The sequence below is a fragment of the Scyliorhinus torazame genome, chromosome 2 (genome assembly GCF_047496885.1).
Source record: "Scyliorhinus torazame isolate Kashiwa2021f chromosome 2, sScyTor2.1, whole genome shotgun sequence".
Lineage (NCBI taxonomy): Eukaryota > Metazoa > Chordata > Chondrichthyes > Carcharhiniformes > Scyliorhinidae > Scyliorhinus > Scyliorhinus torazame.
The window spans coordinates 21,885,312-21,909,456 of NC_092708.1; the positions used below are offsets into that span (position 1 = coordinate 21,885,312).

Consider the following 24,145-nt stretch of genomic DNA (forward strand, 5'->3'; position numbering starts at 1 on the left):
AATACTGTGGCCACCAGGGCAGGTCAGAGGCTAGGAATCCTACAGCGAGTAACTCACCTCTTGACCCCTAAAGCCTGTCCACCATCTACAAGGCACAAGTCAGGAGTGTGATGGAATACTCTCCACTTGCCTGGATGAGCGCAGCTCTAACAACACTCAAAAAGCTCGACACCAACCAGGACAAAGCAGCCCCGCTTGATTGCCCGTCCCTTCCACAAACATTAAATTGATTGTTTGATCTTTATTGTCACATAAACCCTCCACCACCGACGAACAGTGGCAGCCGCGTGTACCACCTACAAGATGCCCTGCAGTAACTCACCAAGGCTCCTTAGACAGCACCTTCCAAACCCACGACTGCTACCATCTAGCAGGACAAGAGCAGCAGATACCTGGGAACGCCACCACCTGGAGGTTCCCCTCCAAGTCACTCGCCACCCTGACTTGGAAATATATCGCCGTTCCGTCACTGTCGCTGGGTCAAAATCCCAGAACTCTCCCCCTAACAGCACAGTGGGTGTACCTACGCCTCAGGGACTCCAGCGGTTCAAGGAGGCAACTCACCACCACCTTCTGATGGGCAACCAGGGATGGGCAATAAATGCTGGCCTCACCAGCGACGCCCACATCCCGTAAATGAATTTTAAAAATATTTAATGGAACTGGATAGAGCGAGAAGGTAGGCCTGACCGCATGATTGCGGGGCAGGCCTTGCGGACCATTTCTGCTGGTGAGAAAACCGATCACCATGATCAGTAATGGGAATGGGCTGACACGGAACCAGACCGCTGGCTAGTTAAGTGCATTATTGAGCCAATTGAAGGCCACTGTACAAACACAGGAAGTACTTCATACCTTGAGCTTGGGTTTCAGCGAGTTGGTGATTCTTGGGAAGTGGGAAGGAATAATGGCCAAAGTTTGCCTCACCTTCTCGCCGACGAGGTCTCCTGGTCCCGCCGATGCCGAACCCCTGCCGTGGGCTCCCCTGCGGCGGAGGGTGTGACTAACGGGAAAAGTCATTGACAACGATGGGACCAGGAGACCCTGCCACCTCGAAACACACCGAGGGGAGGCGCGCAAAACCCCGCAGTTTCTGAATGTTTTGTCGCTGGGAAGTGCCCCTTCGGTTGGTGGCAGCAGAATCGGCCTAAAATGGGAACATTGCCAACGTTCCTCATTATCTGTCTTTAAACGTAACCAGCAGGTTCTTAATCTTAAACCTGGAACTATTGAATGCCAACAGATTCACGCACTACCGAGGTATAAACTAAGCAGCTTTGAACATGATCAAATGGCCCAAGGAAATTCCTTCATGGAAGCAATGGGCAAACTCAGTATGACACCCAGCTGTGGCACCCATGGCCATTCGCCAAGAGCTTGGTCAAAGAATTAGGCTGGAATTTTCCAGTCTCCCCTCCCCCCCCACAGGGTTTTTTCCCAGGATGCAGGCGGCTCTCCTTTGGCTTCCAGCGGGATCTTCCGGACCCACCAAGGTCAACGGCAATTTGCAAGGTTTACTGTGTCCGCCACTCAGGTGATCCCGCCGGGCAGCAAAGGGCGGAAGGATCTCACCCTTGGGATTTGGGGGGGTCTATTCCAGATGGAGAGAGAGGTAGGGAGGCGAAGTTTCGGAAGGGAATTATGGAGCGTAGGGCCTGGGCGACCGATCGAAGACACAGGTGCCAATGCTGGAGAAGCGAAACTCAGGATTGCACAAGGGTCCGGAATTAGAGGAATGCAGAGACGTTGCAGCGGCTGGAGGAGGCCACAGAGATCGAGAGGAGAGCGAGGCTGGGTGAAAATGGGGACGAGAGTCCGCCAGACTGGGAAACCAAGGGGTTAGTGAAAGGTTTTATTTTTAAAATATTTTTTATTCACCTCCTTTTTCACATTTTCTCCCATATTTACACCCACCAACAATAAACAATAATCAGTAACAAATATGTCAATCCCCATATCAATAACAACGATCCCATCCTCCCACCAAACCCCAAACATTAGCCCGCATGTTCACACAAAGAAATGGCAAAAAGGAATTAGGCATCACTCATAGTCACCATTAACTCCCCCCAACCCTCCCACCCACACGCCCCAACTAATGTTCGACATTATCCAGTTCTTGAAAGTGCAGAATAAATAATGCCCACGAATTGTAGAACCCCTCCATCCTTCCCCTCAGTTCAAACTTAACCTTCTCAAGGGTCAAGAATTCCAGCAGGTCCCCCCGCCATGCCAGGGCACTGGGTGGAGAGGCTGCTCTCCAACCCATCAGGATCCACCTTCAGGCGATCAACGAGGCGAAGGCTACAACATCTGCCTCCGCTCCCGTTTCCAACCCTGGCTGGTCCGACACCCCGAATATGGCCTCCTGGGGGCCCGGGTCCAGTTTCACGTGCACCACTTTAGAAATTACCCTAAAAACCTCCTTCCAGTAATCCTCTAGCTTTGGACAGGACCAAAACATATGAACATGATTAGCGGGGCCCCCCCGGCAACATTCACACACATCTTCTACTCCTTCAAAGAATCGGCTCATCCTCGCCCCCGTGAGGTGTGCTCTGTATACCACCTTCAGCTGTATCAGCCCCACCCTCGCACACGAGGTGGAGGCATTCACTCTCCGGAGCACCTCACACCAGAACCCCTCCTCCAGACCCTCTCCCAACTCTTCCTCCTACTTTGCTTTGATCCCTTCCAGTGGTGCCTTCGCCTCTTCCAAAATAGCTCCGTAAACCGCTGACACTACCCCCTTCTCCAGTCCCCCTGTCGTCAGCACCTCCTCCAGCAATGTGGAGGCTGGTTCCTCTGGGAAGCTCTGTATCTTCTTTCTGGCAAAATCTTAAACCTGCATGTATCTAAACATTTCCCCCTGCTCCAGCCCATACTTCACTTCCAGCTCCTTCAATCCTGCAAACCGACCCCTAAGAAACAAATCTTTTAGAGTCTTAATCCCCTTCTCCTCCCGTTTCCGAAAATTTCCATCCCACCTCCCTGGCTCAAATCTGTGGTTCCTCCGAATCGGCATTTCCCTTGACCCTGCCCCCAACCCGAAGTGTTGGCGAAACTGCCTCCAAATACTCAATGAAGCTATTATTACTGGACTCCCTGAGTATTTCCCCGGGGCTATCGGGAGCGGCGCTGTTGCTCGTGCTTTCAGTCCCGACCCCCTGCACAAACTCTCCTCCATTCTGACCCACTGGGAATCAACTCCTCTGACCCAGCTCCGCACCTTCTCCACATTCGCCGCCCAGAAGCAATACATCAGGTTCGGAAGACCCAAGCCCCCTGCCTGCCTTCCCCTCTGCAGCAGCTGGGTCAATGAAAGGTTGATGGGTGAACAGGGCTTGGCATCTCTTGCGACAGCAGGCAACCTACGGCTGGAAGTGTAAGTATTCGTGAGAGAGTGAGAGAGAACACACAACAATGAACGAGGACGAAAGATGAGCTACATTGAACTGAAGCTTGAGTGACCTTCGCAGGCCTGGTGTGGTTTGCCCAGTGCAAACCTCTTCAAAGAACCTTATCATTTTCTCTGTAAGCTCATTGATAATGTTCTCATCAGATGTGTATGCATGTTGGGGTGGGTGGGGTGGAGTCGTATCCTGTTGAAACAATAAGTTTCAGATAGGCTCCAGATCTCCAAAGCCCTTTTCCTGACACAGCAGACAAAGGGCCTGTTTACATATGGCTGCAAATATAAGCTTCATTAGGGATTGCCATTCCTTTTGAATCGAGCCTTACAATCCTTTCGAATCAAAGGCTCGGCCGGTCCTCATTCCTGGTTGACTGGAGAGTTGGCGGAGTTGGAACCACGATGAGTGGGGCATTGCACTCATTCTGGAACAGCTGACGGAGTTGCTCACGCGCTGAGTTTCGCACGCGAGCTGGGGGCAGCCGCCACGAAGGCGCAATGGAGAAAGGCCGCTGCGTAAGGCCTTTCAACCAACTTACACTGTGGGTCTGGTAACCGTGTTGAGGCCTTCGGGTTGCAAGCTTGTTCTTGGCTGTATTTGGTAGATATAACTGTCTGAGGTACGGCAGAACGCACCATGACCAGTGTGTATAATTCGAACAGAATTGTTGCTCTCTGTAACAAAATGATTGCAATGTTTGTCATTTTCTCCTGACTGCGTTCAAGCACCTCAGAGAGCATTTTGATCCCTGCAGAAAACGTGAATTTAGTGTTTCGACAATTTGAAATGTTTTGCAATGTTTCCCTTGAGATATTTTATGAATAATATATACTTTCGCAAAAGGAGAATGGAGTTACTGAGACGATAGGATTCTGTCCTCCCCACATCTTGGCGGAAAATTTCACTTCTTTGGAGATTTTCTTTTTTCCCAAATGGCGTTTTCCTCTTTTGTGGCCCTTTATTAAGGGAGTCGAGTCCCGCCAACACATAACCTTCCCAGAGACGCGACTGTTAAAAAGGAAAGACCTGCATTTTGGAAGCACCTTTCAGGACTTCAAGATGCCTCAAAAGGCCATACAGCCGACTTCCGGTTGCAGCTATGCCGAGGTAGGTCGCACGTTCGGCGGCTCCCGCCAGGAACGGACTTTCGGCGCAGTGGAAAGTGCGAGGGAGAAGCAAGATGGCGGCAGGTGGAGACCAAGCAGCGTGGGCGCAGTGGTCGCAGGAGCAGCAGGAGTTCCTTAAACGCTGCTTTGCGGAGCTGAAGACAGAAATGCTGGCGCCAATGAAGGCGGCGATTGAGAAGCTTGTGGAGACCCAGAAGGCCCAAGGGGCGGCGATCCGGGAGGTGCGGCAAAAAAAGCCTCGGAGAACGAGGACGAGATCTTGGGCCTGGCGGTGAAGGTGGAGGCGCACAAGGCGCTGCACAAGAGGTGGCAGGAAAAATTTGAGGACCTGGAGAATAAGTCGAGGAGGAAGAATCTTCGGATACTGGGTCTCCGTGAAGGAATGGAGGGGCCCGATGTTGGGGCATATATGAGCACGATGCTCAATTCGCTGATGGGCGTGGGAGCTTTCCCGAGGCCCTGGAGCTGGATGGGGCTCATCGGGTCCTGGCAAGGAGACCCAAAGCCAACGAGCCGCCAAGGGCTGTAGTGGTGAGGTTCCACCGCTTTATGGACAGAGAGTGCGTCCTGAGATGGGCCAAAAAAGAGCGGAGCAGCAGGTGGGAGAACACGGAGGTCCGAATCTACCAGGACTGGAATGCGGAGGTGGCTAAGAAGAGAGCTGGTTTCAACCGGGCTAAGGCGGTTCTCCATCGGAAGAGGGTGAAGTTCGGGATGCTGCAGCCAGTGCGATTGTGGGTCACGTTCCAAGATCGGCACCACTATTTTGAGACGCCTGATAAGGCATGGAACTTTATCCAGTCTGAAAAGTTGGACTCAAACTAAGGGTTTGTCGTGAGGGGGTGTTTACTGCGTTAGGGGAATGTTCGTTTTGTTCGTTTTGTTTGGGTGCTGGGTGGGGATGGGTGAATGGATTTGATGTGGGGGTTGTGGGAGAGTGTGGGCGTCGGTGTTGGAGGGGCAGGGCCCCACGGAGGAAGAGGGGGGGTGGAGGCCCGGGGTTGGGGAATTGGGGTAAGGCCGCAAAAAAGGAGCTGCGCCAGAGGGGGCGGGGCCGGCTCAGACGGAAAGCGTGGGCTTTTTCCCGCGTTAGGGAAGGATGGGGACAGGGCCGGGGGAAAGGGCAGTGCTGGAGAGGAGCGCACACTGATTGCCAAGGGGTGGGGGGATTCTCACACTGTTGGGTCGATGGAATGGCGGGAGAGGCCGAGGTCAGCAGGAGTCAGCTGACTTACGGGAGTGTCATAGGGGGAGCAAAATGGCTAGATGAAGATCTAGCGGGGGGAGGGGGAGGGGGGGAACTGGGTTGCTGCTGCATTGGCCAAAGGGGAGCTGGAAGTAGGAGAGGTAGTCGGAGCGGGGGTCCGCCGCCTGGGGGACTGGAGGGTGCGGGAGGCGCGGGCACTATGCTGGCCTAGAAAAGGAGATGGCTAGTCGGCAGGGGAGGGGGGCGAATAGCCCCCCAATCCGGCTGATAACTTGGAATGTGAGGGGCCTGAATGGGCCGGTCAAGAGGGCCCGGGTGTTCGCGCACTTAAAGGGACTGAAGGCTGACGTGGTTATGCTCCAGGAGACGCATCTGAAGGTGACAGATCAGGTTAGGTTGAGAAAGGGGTGGGTAGGGCAGGTCTTTCATTCAGGGCTGGATGCGAAGAACAGAGGGGTTGCAATACTGGTGGGAAGTGGGTGTCGTTCGAGGCACTGAACATTGTAGCGGACAATGGAGGTCGATATGTGATGGTGAGTGGTAGGTTGCAGGGGGTGAGGGTGGTACTGGTGAACGTATATGCCCCTAATTGGGATGATGCCGGATTTATGAAACGCATGCTGGGTCGGATTCCGGATCTGGAGGTAGGAAGCTTGATAATGGGGGGGGGACTTCAACACGGAGCTGGACCCAGCACTGGACCGTTCTAGGTCCAGGATGGGTAAGAGGGTTTATGGACCAGATGGGAGGAGTGGATCCATGGAGGTTTGCCAGGCCGCTGGCCAGGGAATTTTCCTTCTTTTCCCACGTCCATAGAGCCTACTCCCGGATAGATTTTTTCATTTTGAGTAGGGCGCTAATCCCGAAAGTGGAGGGAACGGAGTATTCGGCCATAGCCATCTCGGATCACGCCCCGCATTTGGTGGAGCTGGAGTTGGGGGAGAGAGGGGCCAGCGCCCGCTGTGGCGCCTCGATGTGGGACTGTTGGCGGATGAGGAGGTGTGCGGGCGGGTGCGGGGGTGTATTGAAAGATACTTGGAGGCCAACGACAATGGGGAGGTGCAGGTGGGGGTAGTCTGGGAGGTGTTGAAGGCGGTGGTCAGGGGAGAGCTAATCTCCATTAGGACCCACAGGGAGAAGAGAGAGGGGAGGGAGAGGGAGAGGTTGGTGGGGGAGATTTTAAGGGTAGAGGCCCCCGAGGAGGGGCTACTTAGGGAGTGACGGAACCTCCAGACGGAATTCGACCTGATGACCACGGGGAAAGCAGAGGCACAGTGGAGGAAAGCGCAGGGGGCGGCGTATGAGTATGGGGAGAAAGCAAGTCAGATGCTGGCATCAGCTTCGTAAGAAGGAGGCAGCGAGGGAGATTGGTGAAGTTAGCGGAGAAGGCCTTTGATCGGGTGGAGTGGGAGTATCTTTGGGCAGTGTTGCGGAGGTTTGGGTTCGGGGAGGGGTTCATCAGTTTGGTCAGGCTGCTATATAGAGCCCCTGTGGCGAGTGTGGCTACGAACCGGCGGAGGTCAGAGCACTTTCGGCTGTACGGGGGACGAGGCAGGGGTGTCTCTTATCCCCCTTGTTGTTTGCTCTGGCAATTGAGCCGCTGGCCATGGCACTGAGGGAGTCCAGGAAATGGAGGGGACTGGTCCGGGGGGGAGAGGAACACCGGGTGTCGTTGTATGCCGATGACCTGTTGTTGTATGTTGCGGATCCAGTGGAGGGGATGGCGGAGGTCATGCGGATCCTTAGGGAGTTTGGGGACTTTTTGGGGTATAAACTCAACACAGGGAAGAGTGAGCTCTTTGTGGTGCATTCAGGGGACCAGGGAAGGGGGATAGACGAGCTACCGCTGAAGAGGGCGGAAAGGAGCTTTCGGTACCTAGGGATCCAAGTAGCTAGGAGTTGGGGGGCCCTGCACAAGCTCAATTTGACGCGGTTGGTGGAGCAGATGGAGAAGGATTTTAAAAGATGGGATATGCTGCCACTCTCACTAGCGGGTAGGGTGCAGTCGGTCAAAATGACAGTCCTCCCGAGGTTTCTCTTTGTGTTCCAGTGCCTTCCCATTTTGATCCCCAAGGCCTTTTTCAAACGGGTAAGCAGGAGCATCATGGGATTTGTGTGGGCGAATAAGACCCCGAGGGTGAAGAGGGTGTTTCGGGAGCGTAGCAGGGACAGGGGGGGGCTGGCGCTGCCGAATCTATGTGGCGATTATTGGGCAGCCAATGTGGCGATAATCCGTAAGTGGGTAATGGAGGGAGAGGGGGCGGCGTGGAAGAGGCTAGTGATGGCGTCCTGTGTGGGCACAAGCCTGAGGGCGCTGGTGACGGCACCGCTGCCGCTCTCGCCGACAAGGTACACCACGGGTCCGGTGGTGGCGGCGACGCTGAAGATCTGGGGGCAGTCGAGGCGACACAGGGGCGAGGTGGGAGCCTCGGTTTGGTCCCCGATTCGGGAGAATCATCGGTTCGTCCCGGGAAGGATGGATGGGGGGTATCGGAGCTGGCATCGGGCAGGGATTAGAAGAATGGGGGACCTGTTCATCGATGGGATGTTTGCGAGCCTAGGGGCGCTGGAGGAGAAGTTTGGGCTACCCCCGGGAAACGCTTTCAGGTACATGCAAGTGACGGAATTCCCGCTGCTTCCGGCACATGGTATTCAGGACAGGGTGATTTGAGGTGTATGGGTTGAAGAAGGCAGGGTTTCGGCGATTTACCAGGAGCTGCAGGAAGAGGCGGAGGCCTCGGTGGAGGAGTTAAAGGGCAAGTGGGAGGAGGAGCTTGGGGAGGAGATAGATGAGGGTCTGTGGGCTGATGCCCTGAGTATGGTTAATTGTTCCTCCTCTTGCGCCAGGCTCAGCCTAATACAGTTTAAGGTTACTCACAGAGCGCATATGACAGGGGCGAGGTTGAGTAGGTTCTTTGGGGTGGAGGACAGATGTGGGAGGTGCTCGGGGAGCCCATCAAATCACGTCCATATGTTCTGGTCGTGCCCGGCACTGGATGGGTTTTGCAGAGAAATGGCAAATGGAGTTTAGTCCAGACAAATGTGGGGTAATGCATTTTGGTGGGTCTAACATAGAGGGTAAATATACCGTAAGTGGCAAAACTCTTGGGAATATAGAAAGTCAGAGAGATCTGGGCGTGCGGGTCCACAGATCTTTGAAAGTTGCTACACAAGTGGACAAGGTAGTCAAGAAAGAATACAAAATGCTTGCCTTCATTGGACGGGGCATCGAGTATAAAAACTGGCAAGTCATGTGGCAGTTGTATAGAACTATGATTCTACTTGGGAGGGCAGTACGGTAGCATAGTGGTTATCACTATGGCTTCACAGCGTGAGGGTCCCAGGTTCAATTCCCGCTTGGGTCACTGTCCGTGCGGAGTCTGCACATTCTCCCCGTGTCTGCGTGGGTTTCCTCCGGGTGCTCCGGTTTCCTCCCACAGTCCAAAGATGTGCAGGCTAGGTGGATTGGCCGTGGTAAATTGCCCTTAGATTAGATGGGGTTGCTGGGTTACGGGGATAGGCTAGAAGTGTGGGCTTGAGCAGGGTGCTTTTTCCAAGAGCCGGCGCAGACTTGATGGGCCTAATAGTCTCCTTCTGCACTGTAAATTCTATGACTCTATAACCTTGGTAAAGTTGCAATTCGAATATTGCGCACAATTCCTGTCACCACACTACCAGAAGAATGTGGAGGCTTTGGAGAGGGTGCAGAGGAGGTTTACCAGGATGTTGCCTGGTCTGGAGGGTGTTAGCTATGCGGAGAGGCTGAATAGGCTCGGACTGTTTTCATTAGAACGACGGAGGTTGAGGGGTGACCTGATAGAGGTCTACGAGATTATGAGGGGCATAGACAGAGTGGATGGGCAGACACTTTTTCCCAGGGTGGAGGGGTCAGTCACCAGGGGGCACAAGTTGAAGGTCCGTGGGGAAAGGTTTAGAGGAGAAGTGTGAGGCATTTTTTACACAGAGGGTGGTGAGTGCCTGGAACGCGTTGCCAGGGGAGGCTGTGGAAGCAGATACATTAACGGCGTTCAAAAGGCATCTTGACAAACACGTGGATAGGACGGGTATAGAGAGATACGGCACAAGGAAGTGCTGAGGGTTTTGGCCAAGGTTAGTATCATGAACAGTACAGGTTTGGAGGGCCGAAGGGCCTGTTCCTGTGCTGTCTTGTTCTTTGTTCCTTTGTGCAGTAATGCTTTGGACGCTTTTCAGTACATATGAGAACGCAGGTGGGATCTTGATACAACACCTCATCCAAACTAATGCACCTCTGACGGTGCAGCATTCCTTCAGGAAGGGTATCTCAGAACATAGGATCCGTTTGGCCAATGGAACATCCGCAAATGGAGTCAAGATAATTGGGAGGCGTAAAAGGCCAGAACTGGAGGAGCGTGGAGATCTTGGCGGGTTCTAGGGCTGGAAAAGGTTACAGAGATGGGGAGGAGGCAAGGTCATGGAGGAATTTGAAAAGCAAGGTGAAAATTTTATAAGCGCGGCATTGCCGGACCAAAGCCAATGTAGTTGGCCCGAGCATGGGGCACAGGGACGGACATGAACATGTAACGTTCAGCATGAGTGGCTGGTTAATGATAAATTGTTTTCTCTGCTTTGTCCAGACTTTTCACAGCGCCCCGTCGTTTAATCCACACACGCGGTCCCCACCTCCCCCAGCCACCCCCCCCCACCCCCACAACCCCTCACCCCACCAACCTACCCCCAATTCCAGTTCCCACACATCGATCCACCTTGCTGATTCAGGTCACTCAGTTGTCAGCTGTGTAAGTGTCCTTCACATGCAATTAGGGATGTTAATTTTTATTACCTTGTACAAACACGGGGTTGTTAGCAATCATAAAAGATTGTTATGGTTCATGGGGCCCTGGGTTTTTACAGCGCTGTTCCCTCAGCAGTTACCGAGCTTGTTACTCAGTGTACACCTGGCTACCCAGTCGCATTCCCAATCAACTGGAACAGCGCTTTTTTTTTTCTCCATTTTTTCTTTACGATCGCTCGGGGCCTTGGGGTTTGTGTGGGAGCAATAAAAACTCAGAGAGCCCTAATCGCATCAGGGCAATCCTGCAAAAAACACTGGGGATTTCAGAGAGAGAGAGAGCAAGAGGCACGATGAACCTTTACGGACTTCAAAGTTTTCCCTTTGGTTGCAGCCAAGTGGATACAGAAGTGCCGGCCTGCCTGAGGCTGGCTGAAGGGTGGTTTGGGTGGTGAGAGTTGGTAGCGAGGTGGGGGCAGGTAGATGTGGGTGGGTATTGAGGAAGAATCGGCCAGAAAGATTTAACCGATTGTAACAATTATTAAGCGATTGCATATGCAACCAGTTCACTACTGGCTATTACACTGCCGATTTCATATGGCTGTCATTTTGCTGAAAAGAGAGACACATTGTCGAATCTTTTCAACTTGCACTCACCAGTACAAATGCAAGAACGCCAAATTTCAAACAGTCACAATCTATGCGCCTGGGGAAAAGGGCACCCATTGGTTGGCGAGCCAACTCTGATTGGTTGAGGCGTTGCCATGAAGGAAGCGATGTGTAACCACTGCACCCCCCCCCCCCCACCCAAGATCCCACGTAATTCAAAAAAGATGCAAGGTTTGAACATATTCCTTTTGTTTGCAGAGATCAGGGGCATGATTCTCTGCCCCGCTGCACCAAGTTTCACCACGTTATGGGCTTGACCGTTTATCTTAAAATTGTTTTTTAGTGGCGCTATTAGCACACACAAGATTGTTCAGCAAGAGCTGCCCAATCACAGGCTCACATCTCACGGTAGGTGTTTTTTTTGGGTTGGTACCCCTAGCTTTGGTGGCACTGTTGGCACAAGGGGAACAAGAAAATTGGCTCAGTTTTGTTTGACTGGTTTCATTCTTGCCTCCGAGTCAGTCGCAGGTTCAATCTAGGTTTTAGAATAGTACATAGAACATCGAACATACAGTGCAGAAGGAGGCCATTCGGCCCATCGAGTCTACTCCGACCCACTTAAGCCCTCCAAATCTTTTTGCCACTTCCACCCTATCCCCGTAACCCAATAAGCCCTCCTAATCTTTTTGGTCACTGAGGGGCAATTTATCATGGCCAATCCACCTAACCTGCACGTCTTTGGCCTGTGGGAGGAAACAGGAGCACCCAGAGGAAACCCACGTAGACACGGGGAGAACGTGCAGACTCCGCACAGACAGTGACCCAAGCCGGGAATCGAACCTGGGACCCTGCCGCAGTGAAGTCACAGTGCTAACCACTGTGCTACCGTGCTGCCCCAAGTACTTAGGGTGTGCCCGCACCCAAGTGATGGATGCTAACTGACTATTATTTTCGGTTTTGTTGATATCTGGAATTTTCTGCCTCCGGAAGGTCTGGCGGTTTTTGATGAGTCAGGCTTTCGAGGGCATGGAGGGGAAATGGAGTTGAGGTTGTGATCAACCGTCACCTAATTAAACAGCAGAACTGGGCTGAGGGGCTGAATGGACTCCTTCTGTTTAAAATGCTCTCAGAAATGCAGAACAACCTCTCAGTGTCAGAAAAGCTATAGAGCTGGTCATTGACTTCAGTAAGCACAGTATTGTACACACCCCTGTCAGCATCAATGGGGCCGAGGTGGAGATGGTTAGCAGTTTCAAATTTCTAGGGGTACACATCACCAACAATCTGTTCTGGTCCACCCACACCGACGCTACCACCAAGAAAGCACAACAGCGCCTATACTTCCTCAGGAAACTAAGGAAATTCGGCATGTCCACATTAACCCTTACCAACTTTTACAGATGCACCATAGAAAGCATCCTATCAGGCTGCATCACAGCCTGGCATGGCAACTGCTCGGCCCAAGACCGGAAGGAACTACAGAGAGTCGTGAACACCGCCCAGTCCATCACATGAACCCTCCCACCATTGACTCTGTCTACACCTCCCGCTGCCTGGGGAAAGCGGGCAGCATAATCAAAGACCCCTCACACCCGGCTTACTCACTCTTCCAACTTCTCCCATCGGGCAGGAGATACAAAAGTTTGAGAATACGCACGAACAGACTCAAAAACAGCTTCTTCCCTGCTGTTACCAGACTCCTAAACAACCCTCTTATGGACTGAACTGATCTCTTCACACATCTTCGCTACTGAGTAGTACTGCACTCCTGTCTGCTCACTCGATGCCTGTGCCTATTTTATTTACATTGCGTATTTATCGAATGTCCTATGTTTTTTCATGTATGGAACGATCTGTCTGGACTATACACAGATCAATACTTTTCCCTGTACCTCGGTACACGTGACAATAAATCCAAATCCAAATGAATCCCAGTACAAATCCAGTGCCCTGGGCCACATTCTTGCCCTCAACCAAAAATGGATCAATTGGTTATTGTTGTGGGACCTTTCTGCGCGAATATGTGTTTTCACAAATAACAGCTGTCACTGGATCGAGGGCAATGCATTAAAAGTGAAAAAGTGTGAGATGCTGAGGCTTAAAGCTCATATTGAAAGGTGGAGCAGGCTCAAGAGTGGACACAGTGGTGTAGTGGTCATACCGCTGGACTGGTGCTCCAAAGAATCAGCCTAATACAAGCATCTGAATTAGCAGCAGGTGTAGGCTACTGGCTCCGCCACGCAGTACGTTTTAACAAAAATTTAGAGTGCCCAATTCATTTTTTTCAATTAAGGGGCAATTTAGCGCGGCCAATCCACCTCCCCTGCACATCTTTGGGCTGTGGGGGCGAAGTCCATGCAGTCACGGGGAGAATGTGCAAACTCCACACGGACGGTGACCCAGAGCCGGGATCGAACCTGGGACCTCAGCGCCGTGAGGCAGCAGTGCTAACCACTGCGCCACCGTGCTGCCCCTGGCCACTCAGTAAGTTAATGGCTGATCGGATTGTAACCTCAACCCCCCCCATTCCCGCTGACCCCCAGATAACCTTTCACCCCCTTGTTAATCAATAATCTATCCAGCTCTGCCTTAAAAATATTCAAAGACTTGGCTCCCACTGCCTTTTAAGGAAGAAAATTCCAGAGACTCACGACCCTCTGAGAGAAAGAAATTCTCCTCATCTCCGACTTAAATGAGTGACGCCTTATTTTTAAACAGTGACCCCCCAGTTCTAGATTCTCCGACAAGAGGAAACATCCTCCCCACGTTCACCCTGTCAACACACCTCAGGATCTTAAAGGTTTCGATCAAGTTGCCTCTCACTCTTCTAAACTCCAGTGGATACGAACCCAACCTCGTCAACCTTTCCTCATCAGACAACCCGCCCATTTCTGGTGTTAGCCGAATAAGCCTTCTCTGAACCGCTTACATGTTTCCTTAACCAAGGAGGCCAAGGCTCTACACAATACTCCAGACGTGAGGCGCGATCGAACAGCTGGGCCGGGCCCGATCGGGCCGTTAAATTGCGAGAGAGGCCTCTCACGAGATTTGAGATGCTCGGAAAGCCTCATGAGATCGAACGAGATCTCGCGATACATCGTGACCTGGACCTCGCCCACACTGGGCATGATCCAGATTTGCATATTTTAAATGAGCTGTTGAATATGTCTGAGCGGGATTCTCACAAGGCCCAGGAACAGAACGCCCGTACCTGGGAGAACCTGCCATAGCACCATTTAGCACGGATCCACACAAACATGGGCATCTGGGGGCGGGGTGTGGGGGGGGGGGGTCTCCTAGCCCTTCAGAGGTCCCCGGGTGGTTGGGCTCTGGGTAGGGTGGTCCCCTGGCACTCCGGCTGCCACCCCCCAGGCAGGTTGGCACTGCCACCCATGCACCTTAGCACTGGCACTTCGGCACTGCTGGCCATGGCACCTTGGCACTGCCAGCCTGGCATTTTGGCACTGCCACCTGGGCTCCCTATCGGTGCCACAGGGTGCCTTGGTGGCACTGCAGGCTGGCAGAGGCATTGCCAGGGTGGCAGGGCCAAGGTGCCCGGGTGCCTGGTTGCCCGTGCTGGGGATCGGGCCTGGGGTTGCCCTGCCCTTATGAGGTGGGTTGAGGGGTAAGGAGGGGCGGGGGGGAAGACTCAAAGATCCTCTATCAAGTATGTTTGGACTTTGTGGGGGTTCATAGGCCATGGTGAGGTGGTCGCGAGATCAGGGCAGTATTTAAAACATGGTACCCCAATCTCATCCTGCACTAACGAGCTGATCTGGTCAATGCACGAACCAAAGGTACGTGTGGCCTCGGGGGGACGTTCCTTACCGAGGCCAAAAAAACCCAGAGACCCGTTTGATAGCGGGGTCATTGTCGGCACTGCAGACGGGAGAAACACACGGCTAAATGCACCCTAAACGGCGCTCTTGTTTTATTCCCTTTAAATCGTGCCCGTGGTCGCATTAATCCCCTGTACAACTGAAGCACAATTTCCCTACTTTTAGAATCAAGCCCCCTCTCAATCAATGACTATGTTCTATTCCGATGCACTGGCAAGATGAGTTCAAATCCCACCACGGAAACTGGTGAATTTTAAATTCAACTAATAAATCTGGAATCATAGAATTTACAGTGCAGAAGGAGGCCATTCGGCCCATCGAATCTGCACCGGCCCTTGAAAAGAACACCCCACTCAAGCCCACACCTCCACCCTATCTCCGCAACCCAGTAACCCCACCCCACCTTTTTGAACACTAAGGGCAACGTACATACAGAACATACAGTGCAGAAGGAGGCCATTCGGCCCATTAAGTCTGCACCGACCCATTTAAGCTCTCACTTCCACCCTATCCCCGTAACCCAATAACCCTGCCTATTCATTTTGGTCACGGAGGGCAATTAATCACGGTCAATCCACCTAACCTCCACGTCTTTGGACTGTGGGAGGAAACCGGAGCACCCGGAGGAAACCCACACACACACGGGGAGAATGTGCAGACTCCGCACAGACAGTGACCCAAGCCGGGAATCGAACCTGGGACCCTGGATCTAAAGCTAGTCTCTGTAATGGTCACCATGAAATTGTCAATTGTCATAAAAACCCATCTGGTTCACTAATAATAACAATCTTTATTAGCCATGATGTGGAGATGCCGGCGTTGGACTGGGGTGGGCACAGTAAGAAGTCTTACAACACCAGGTTAAAGTCCAACAGGTTTGTTTGGAATCACTAGCTTCCGGAGCGCAGCTCCTTCCTCAGGTGAGTGACGAAAGGTAGTGATTCCAAATAAACCTTTTGGACTTTAACCTGGTGTTGAAATCTTTATTAACGTCACAAGTAGGCTTACATTAACACTGCAGTGAAGTTACTGTGAAAATCTCCTGGTCGCCACATTCCGGCACCTGTTCGGGTACACAGAGGGAGAATTGTCCTGTAGGGAAGGAAATCTGCCGTCCTTACCCGGTCTGGCCTACATGTGACTCCAGACCCACAGCAATGTGGTTGACTCTTAACTGCGCCGCCTCAAGGGCAACTAGGGATGGGCAATTATTGCGGGCACAACTTACGACACTCATGTCCCGTGAACAAATAAATAAAAAGTATTTAAAGTGAGAATTTCTATTTCTGTTGGAGATAAAAGGTACCAGCACACATGCCCCTTTTTGATGGGAGTGTTGTAACGTAACCATTGACTCAGTGTTCACACCGTGAGCCAGTCAGTGCCAATACGCCACAAAGACACATCCGTTGACATCAGTGAGGTTGGCAAGTTCACCTGAAACAGTGTTATCCAAGACGAAGGCTAGGAATCCTCCTTGAATGACTGGCATCATCAGCAGGGCAAGGAGGAAGATGTCCAGGCTCCGTACACCTGCACAGGACAATCCAGAAAGAAACCAGAAAAAAACTATCACTGACATTTGTTGAATAAAGAACTTGCGTTTGTATGGCACCTTCACGATCTCAAGGCATCCCAAAACGTTTTGCAACCAATTAAGGAAGTTGAAATTGCAATCACTGTTGCAATGTGGGAGACGGGGCTGCCAATTTGTACACAGCAAGATCCCACCAGCATCCGACGAGCCCATGATCAGTTTTGGTGATGTTGGTTAAGGGATAAACATTGGCCAAGATATCGAGGAGAACTCCACTGCTCGTCTTTGAGATCTACGTCCAACCTGCGAAAGTCTCAGTGAAATATCTGATTCGAAACGCTGGCAGTGCGGTGTTCCCGACTGCACTGGGCGGGGCGGGGGGGGGGGGGGGGGGGGGGGGCGGTTTAGTCCAGAACTTGTCCTCCAGTCTCCGTACTGGGTCTTCAGCTCACAATCTTCTGTCTCAGAAGCAAGTGGCATTTTATTAACGATTGTGACAACAACCGATGTCCATGGAGCACCTTCGATGCATCGAAACAAATCGTGGGGCTTCCCAGGAGCTCGATAAACAAAGTACGGGCCAAGCCTCACAAGGAGACGTCAGATGACCAGACGCTTGGTCAAGAGCTAGGACTTAAGGAGCGTCTTGGAGGATGAAAGTGAGGAGGAGGGGTGGAGAGGTTTAGGGAGGGCGTTCCAGAGGTTAGGGCCCAGGAAAATGAGACCATGGCCCCCAATGGCAGAACAACGGAAATCAGAGGTATTGTTCATTGATAGATTAACATCGAGCATCTCGGTGGCTCATACAGACAAACGTAGGAAGTAGGAGCAGGAATTGGTCATTTGGCCCCTCGGTCCTGCTCCATCATTCACTAAGATCAGGGCTGATCTGACTGTGGTCTGACATCCACTTTCCTGTCTCTTCTCCTTCACCATTGATTCAGTTGTTAATCAGGAAACTACCAAACTCAATCTCAGAAAACCCTCTCCCATTGGCTTCATTGCACTCCCAGCAGCCTCCATTGGCAGGAGATAATTGACAAGGAGTAGCAAATCCATTCTCAAACCCCTCACTGTTTTAACCTCTTCCATTTCAAGTCAGCTGCTTATTCTTTGGTATTTCAAGGACAGATACAGCACGGGGTTCGATACAGAGTAAAGCTCCTTCTACACTGTCCCCATCAAACACTCCCAGGACAGGTACAGCACGGGGTTAGATACAGAGTAAAGCACCCTCTACACTGTCCCCATCAAGCACACCCAGGACAGGTACAGCAAGGGGTTAGATACAGAGTAAAGCTCCTTCTACACTGTCCCCATCAAACACTCCCAGGACAGGTACAGCACGGGGTTCGATACAGAGTAAAGCTCCTTCTACACTGTCCCCATCAAACATTCCCAGGACAGGTACAGCACGGGGTTAGATACAGAGTAAAGCTCCCTCTACACTGTCCCCATCAAACACTCCCAGGACAGGTACAGCAGTGGGTTAGATACAGAGTAAAGCTCACTCGACACTGTCCCCATCAAACACTCCCAGAACAGGGACAGCACGAGGTTAGATACAGAGTAAAGCTCCCTCTACACTGTCCCCATCAAACACTCCTAGGACAGGTACAGCACAGGGTTAGATACAGAGTAAAGCTCCTTCTACACTGTCCCCATCAAACACTCCCAGGACAGGTACAGCACAGGGTTAGATACAGAGTAAAGCTTCCTCTACACTGTCCCCATCAAACACTCCCAGGACAGGTACAGCACGGGGTTAGATACAGAGTAAAGCTCCCTCTCCACTGTCCCCATCAAACACTCCCAGGACAGGTACAGCACGGGGTTAGATACAGAGTAAAGCTCCCTCTACACTGGCCCCATCAAACACTCCCAGGACAGGTACAGCACGGGGTTAGATACAGAGTAAAGCTCCCTCTCCACTGTCTCCATCAAACACTCCCAGGACAGGTACAGCACTGAGTTAAATACAGAATAAAGCTCCCTCTACATTTTCCCATCAAACACTCCCAGGACAGATACAGCACGGGGGTTAGATACAGAGTAAAGCTCCCTCTACGTTTTCCCATCAAACACTTGGAAGAGAAACATTTATGTAAATAACAGCAGTACCAGCAGAAATCCTTTAGTTTGTAAACGTTGCTTTGACCTTGAGAAAGACTCAACTTTAACTGTGAGCCAAACAAGGCCCATATCAGCCTGATCTCACAACATTGTGTATTTATATGTTGTTGAAAGTTATTTTTTACCTGTGACAATGTAATCTGTGTTGCGGATGAACCAATGTGGAGTGAGTAGCGCCATGAACATGGTGAATCCGATGATGAAGATATTCCGGCCAGAGTCGATGTTAGTATACTGGAAATATGAGACTCCTACAGACACGGCCATCGTGTTTGTGACACTGAGCACGCCACCTATACAGAGTGAACATGTTACTCACTGGGAAAGATAAACTCTCAGCTCCAAGTCAAACATGGGGCTCCAAATAACACAACATTGACCAGAACAACCCGAAATGAAATGAAATGAAAATCGCTCATTGTCACAAGTAGGCTTCAAATGAAGTTACTGTGAAAAGCCCCTAGTCGCCACATTCCGGCGCCTGTTCGGGGAGGCTGGCACGGGAATTGAACCGTGCTGCTGGCCTGCCTTGGTCTGCTTTCAAAGCCAGCGATTTGGCCCTGTGCTAAACCAGCCCCTGTGCTAAACCAAACCCACTACATATAACACCCCCCCCAATATAAAACACCCCTGTCTCGAGAACATTCTTTCAATACAAACACACTCCCCCTTTATAAGACAACTCCAATATAACAACCACATTCCTTTCAATGTAACACCCCCCCTTCTGGATTACACACTTCCTCCAATATAACCCCCCCACCCCCAATAAAGCCCTCCCTTCAAAAGAACCCCCCCCCCTTCAACATAACATATGCCTCAATAACAAACTTTGAATATAACAGCAGCATTGTAATATTTTGGCAAAGAATTACCTCCCCTAATTTAACAACAATGCAGGATAACCCCCAAAATTACACTGTATCCAATATCACACTCTAATACCCTTCAGGTTAACATTCCCCAATAAAACTCCCAATATCATAATAATAATCTTTATTATTGTCACAAGTAGGCCTACATTAACACTGAAGTTACTGTGAAAAGCTCCTTGTCACCACATTCCGGCGCCTGTTCGGGTGCACTGAGGGAGAATTCAGAATGTCCAATTCATCTAACAAGGACGTCTTCCAGGACTTGTGGGAGGAAACCGGGGCACCCGGGACCCTGGCGCTGTGAAGCAACAGTGCTAACCACTGTGGTACGGTGCTGGCCAATATAACAACTCCCCAATATCACAGCTTGCCAATGTAACAGCTCCCAATATAGCACCCCCTTTAGTCCAGTACCCATTTGAGTATAACAAAATATTCAATATAACACCCCCACCAAAATAAAAGCCCCCAGTATAACTTACCCTCAATAAAATGCACTACTTAATATAACATCGTCCAGGCTGCTCAGCTCCACTACGCACGACTTGTCAATCCCATTCCCATTCCTGAATGCTCGTTTAGCCTCAATCCAGTGTGCGTGCTCGCAATGTCCACCCTGACCCCACATTACATTTCAAACCCTTTGTTAAAATTAATTTCCCTCCACCTCACAAATGGACCCTGCCTCACCCCCATTTCTGTGTCAACGATCCTGGAACTCAGACTGTGGAGGAATGTGAGCTGGGTCAATGTTTTAGCATTCAGCTTGGCATAAACTTCGAAGACTTCCTCCCAAGGCAGGTGAATCACATCTGTTTCATAGAATTTACAGTGCAGAAGGAGGCCATTCGGCCCATCGAGTCTGCACCGGCTCTTGGAAAGAGCACCCTACCCAAGTTCAACACCGCCACCCTATCTCCATAACCCAGTAACCTCACCCAACACTAAGGGCAATTTTGGACACTAAGGGCAATTATCATGGCCAATCCACCTAACCTGCACATCTTTGGACTGTGGGAGGAAACCGGAGCACCCGGAGGAAACCCATGCACACACGGGGAGGATGTGCAGACTCCGCACAGACAGTGACCCAAGCCGGAATCGAACCTGGGACCCTGGAGCTGTGAAGCAATTGTGCTATCCACAAGGCTACCGTGCTGCCCCAAAGTTTCCAAAGGTTGTTTCCCTGGAAGAGGCCACTAGCCTGAAGCCAGGGGAGATAGTATGAGGGCTGAGACTCCATACCAAGCATGGCTATGGAGGTACAATCAAAAGGATCCGCGGGTTCACTATCAACCTGTTTGGCTGCATTATGAATGGGCCATCAAATCCTGGAGTAGGACATGAACCCATAACCTCTGGTTCAGAGGCAAGGACGCTACCCACGGACCACCAAGACCTCCTTCCATTGCTTAACCTATCGACAAAGGCAGGATTAGACTCACCATGGAAGGGGCGGCACGGTGGCCCAGCGGTTAGCACTGCTGCCTCACGGCGCCGAGGATCCGGGTTCGATCCCGGCCCCGGGTCACTGTCCTGCCCGTGGAGGAGTTTGCACATTCTCCCCGTGCCTGCGTGGATCTCATCCCCACCACCCCAAAGATGTGCAGGATAGGTGGATTGGCCACGCTAAACTGCCCCTGAATTGGGAAAAGTAAAGACTCACCGTGGATGGATGCCGGAATGGTTGTGAGGAAATATGTCAACTTAGCAGACATTCCAACCAGAATGCACAGCACGGCTGCGATCTGAACGGAATGTCGGGATTCTGCCTGTGGAAGAAGAGGGAATGTTAATGGGAGACAACATAGGCACACGGTTCCATTTAACAGAACTCCCGAGGAAGTCGGAAATTTAACTTAGTCAAACGTTGGAAAATGCTCCACATGAACATTCTCAGACACAGTGTGGCACGGAGGTGAGTCTTATTGAGCGACTTAAAGGAGGAGGGAGAGAGAGAGAGTGGTCCAGCGAGGGATTGGTTTAGGGAGGAAATGCTACGGTTTAGGGTTTGGACAGCTGAAGGCCCGGCCACCAATGGTAGAGTGACAAAATTCTGCAACCTGCAAGTGGTTAGAATTGGAGGAGCATCAAGACCTTGGAGGACTGTAGGATTGGAAGAGGTTACAGAGATAGGGAGGGGGCAAGGTTATGGAGAGCTTTGAACACAAAATTGATCATTTAAAAATCGTAGGAGAACGTCCTTGACCAGGTGAGCTGGAGGCTCAAACAGAGATGAGGAGAAATTACTTCTCTCAAAGGATCGTGAATCTGTGGAATGCACTACCCCAGAGTGGGGTGGATGTCGGGACGGTGACTAAATGCAATGGGGTGATAGACAGATTTTTAATTAGCAATGGGCTGAAGAGTTATGGAGAACGGGCAGGACAGTGGAGCTGAGGCCTGGATGAGACCAGCCATGATCGTATTACCATAAGACCATAAGACATAGGAGCGGAAGTAAGGCCATTCGGCCCATCGAGTCCACTCCACCATTCAATCATGGCTGATTTCAACTCCATTTACCCGCTCTCTCTCCATAGCCCTTAATTCCGCGAGAAATCAAGAATTTATCAACTTCTGTCTTAAAGACACTCAACGTCCCGACCTCCACCGCCCTCTGTGGCAATGAATTCCACAGACCCACCACTCTCTGGCTGAAGAGATTTCTCCTCATCTCTTTCTAAAGTGACTCCCTTTTATTCTAAGGCTGTGCCCCCGGGTCCTAGTCTCCCCTGCTAAAGGAAACAACTTCCCTACATCCACCCTATCTAAGCCATTCATTATCTTGTAAGTTTCTATTAGATCTCCCCTCAACCTCCTAAACTCCAATGAATATAATCCCAGGATCCTCAGACGTTCATCGTATGTTAGGCCTACCATTCCTGGGATCATCCGTGTGAATCTCCGCTGGACCCGCTCCAGTGCCAGTATGTCCTTCCTGAGGTGTGGAGCCCAAAATTGCTCACAGTATTCTAAATGGGGCCTAACTAATGCTTTATAAAGCTTCAGAAGTACATCCCTGCTTTTATATTCCAAGCCTCTTGAGATGAATGACAACATTGCATTTGCTTTCTTAATTACGGACTCAACCTGCAAGTTTACCTTTAGAGAATCCTGGACTAGGACTCCCAAGTCCCTTTGCACTTCAGCATTATGAATTTTGTCACCGTTTAGAAAATAGTCCATGCCTCTATTTTTTCCAAAGTGCAAGACCTCGCACTTGCCCGCGTTGAATTTCATCAGCCATTTCTTGGACCACTCTCCTAAACTGTCTAAATCTTTCTGCAGCCTCCCCACCTCCTCCACACTACCTGCCCCTCCACCTATCTTTGTATCATCGGCAAACTTAGCCAGAATGCCCCCAGTCCCGTCATCTAGATCGTTAATATATAAAGAGAACAGCTGTGGCCCCAACACTGAACCCTGCGGGACACCACTCGTCACCGGTTGCCATTCCGAAAAAGAACCTTTTATCCCAACTCTCTGCCTTCTGCCTGACAGCCAATCGTCAATCCATGTTAGTACCTTGCCTCGAATACCATGGGCCCTTATTTTACTCAGCAGTCTCCCGTGAGGCACCTTATCAAAGGCCTTTTGGAAGTCAAGATAGATAACATCCATTGGCTCTCCTTGGTCTAACCTATTTGTTATCTCTTCAAAGAACTCTAACAGGTTTGTCAGGCACGACCTCCCCTTACTAAATCCATGCTGACTTGTCCTAATCTGACCCTGCACTTCCAAGAATTAAGAAATCTCATCCTTAACGATGGATTCTAGAATCTTGCCAACAACTGAGGTTAGGCTAATGGCCTATAATTTTCCATCTTTTTCCTTGTTCCCTTCTTGAACAGGGGGGTTACAACAGCGATTTTCCAATCCTCTGGGACTTTCCCTGACTCCAGCTACTTTTGAAAGATCATAACTAACGCCTCCACTATTTCTTCAGCTATCTCCTTTAGAACTCTAGGATGTAGTCCACCTGGGCCCGGAGATTTATCAGTTTTTAGACCTCTTAGTTTCTCTAGCACTTTCTCCTTTGTGATGGCTACCATATTCAACTCTGCCCCCTGACTCTCCGGAATTGGTGGGATATTACTCATGTCTTCTACTGTGAAGACTGACGCAAAGTACTTATTTAGCTCCTCAGCTATTTCCTTGTCTCCCATCACAAAATTACCAGCGTCATTTTGGAGCGGCCCAATGTCAACTTTTGCCTCCCATTTGTTTTTAATGTATTTAAAGAAACTTTTACTATCATTCCTAATGTTACTGGCTAGCCTACCTTCATATTTGATCCTCTCTTTCCTTATTTCTCTCTTTGTTATCCTCTGTTTGTTTTTGTAGCCTTCCCAATCTTCTGACTTCCCACTACTCTTTGCCACACTGTAGACTTTCTCTTTTGCTTTGATGCATTCCCTAACTTCCTTTGTCAGCCATGGCTGCCTAATTCCCCCTCTGATAACCTTTCTTTTCTTTGGGATGAACCTCTGTACTGTGTCCTCAATTACTCCCAGAAACTCCTGCCATTGCTGTTCTACTGTCTTTCCCACTAGGCTCTGCTCCCAGTCGATTTTCGTCAGTTCCTCCCTCATGCCCCTGTAGTTACCTTTATTTAACTGTAACACCTTTAC

At 50.8% G+C, this 24,145-nt stretch overlaps 1 protein-coding gene across 3 annotated transcripts in view; it reads right to left on the reverse strand.

Annotated features, from left to right (window-relative positions):
* slc23a3 (solute carrier family 23 member 3) overlaps window positions 1–24,145 on the reverse strand; it is a 98,202-nt gene that overhangs the window by 5,606 nt on the left and 68,451 nt on the right. For 2 of the 3 annotated variants that reach the window (XM_072469402.1, XM_072469385.1), the window contains 3 exons: window positions 21,178–21,283; window positions 18,762–18,929; window positions 16,404–16,499 (listed from right to left, as the gene is read on the reverse strand). In XM_072469402.1, coding sequence (XP_072325503.1) covers window positions 16,404–16,499; window positions 18,762–18,929; window positions 21,178–21,283 — 370 coding nt within the window. The remainder of the gene's footprint in view (window positions 1–16,403; window positions 16,500–18,761; window positions 18,930–21,177; window positions 21,284–24,145) is intronic. The other variant, XM_072469393.1, reaches the window with a different exon arrangement.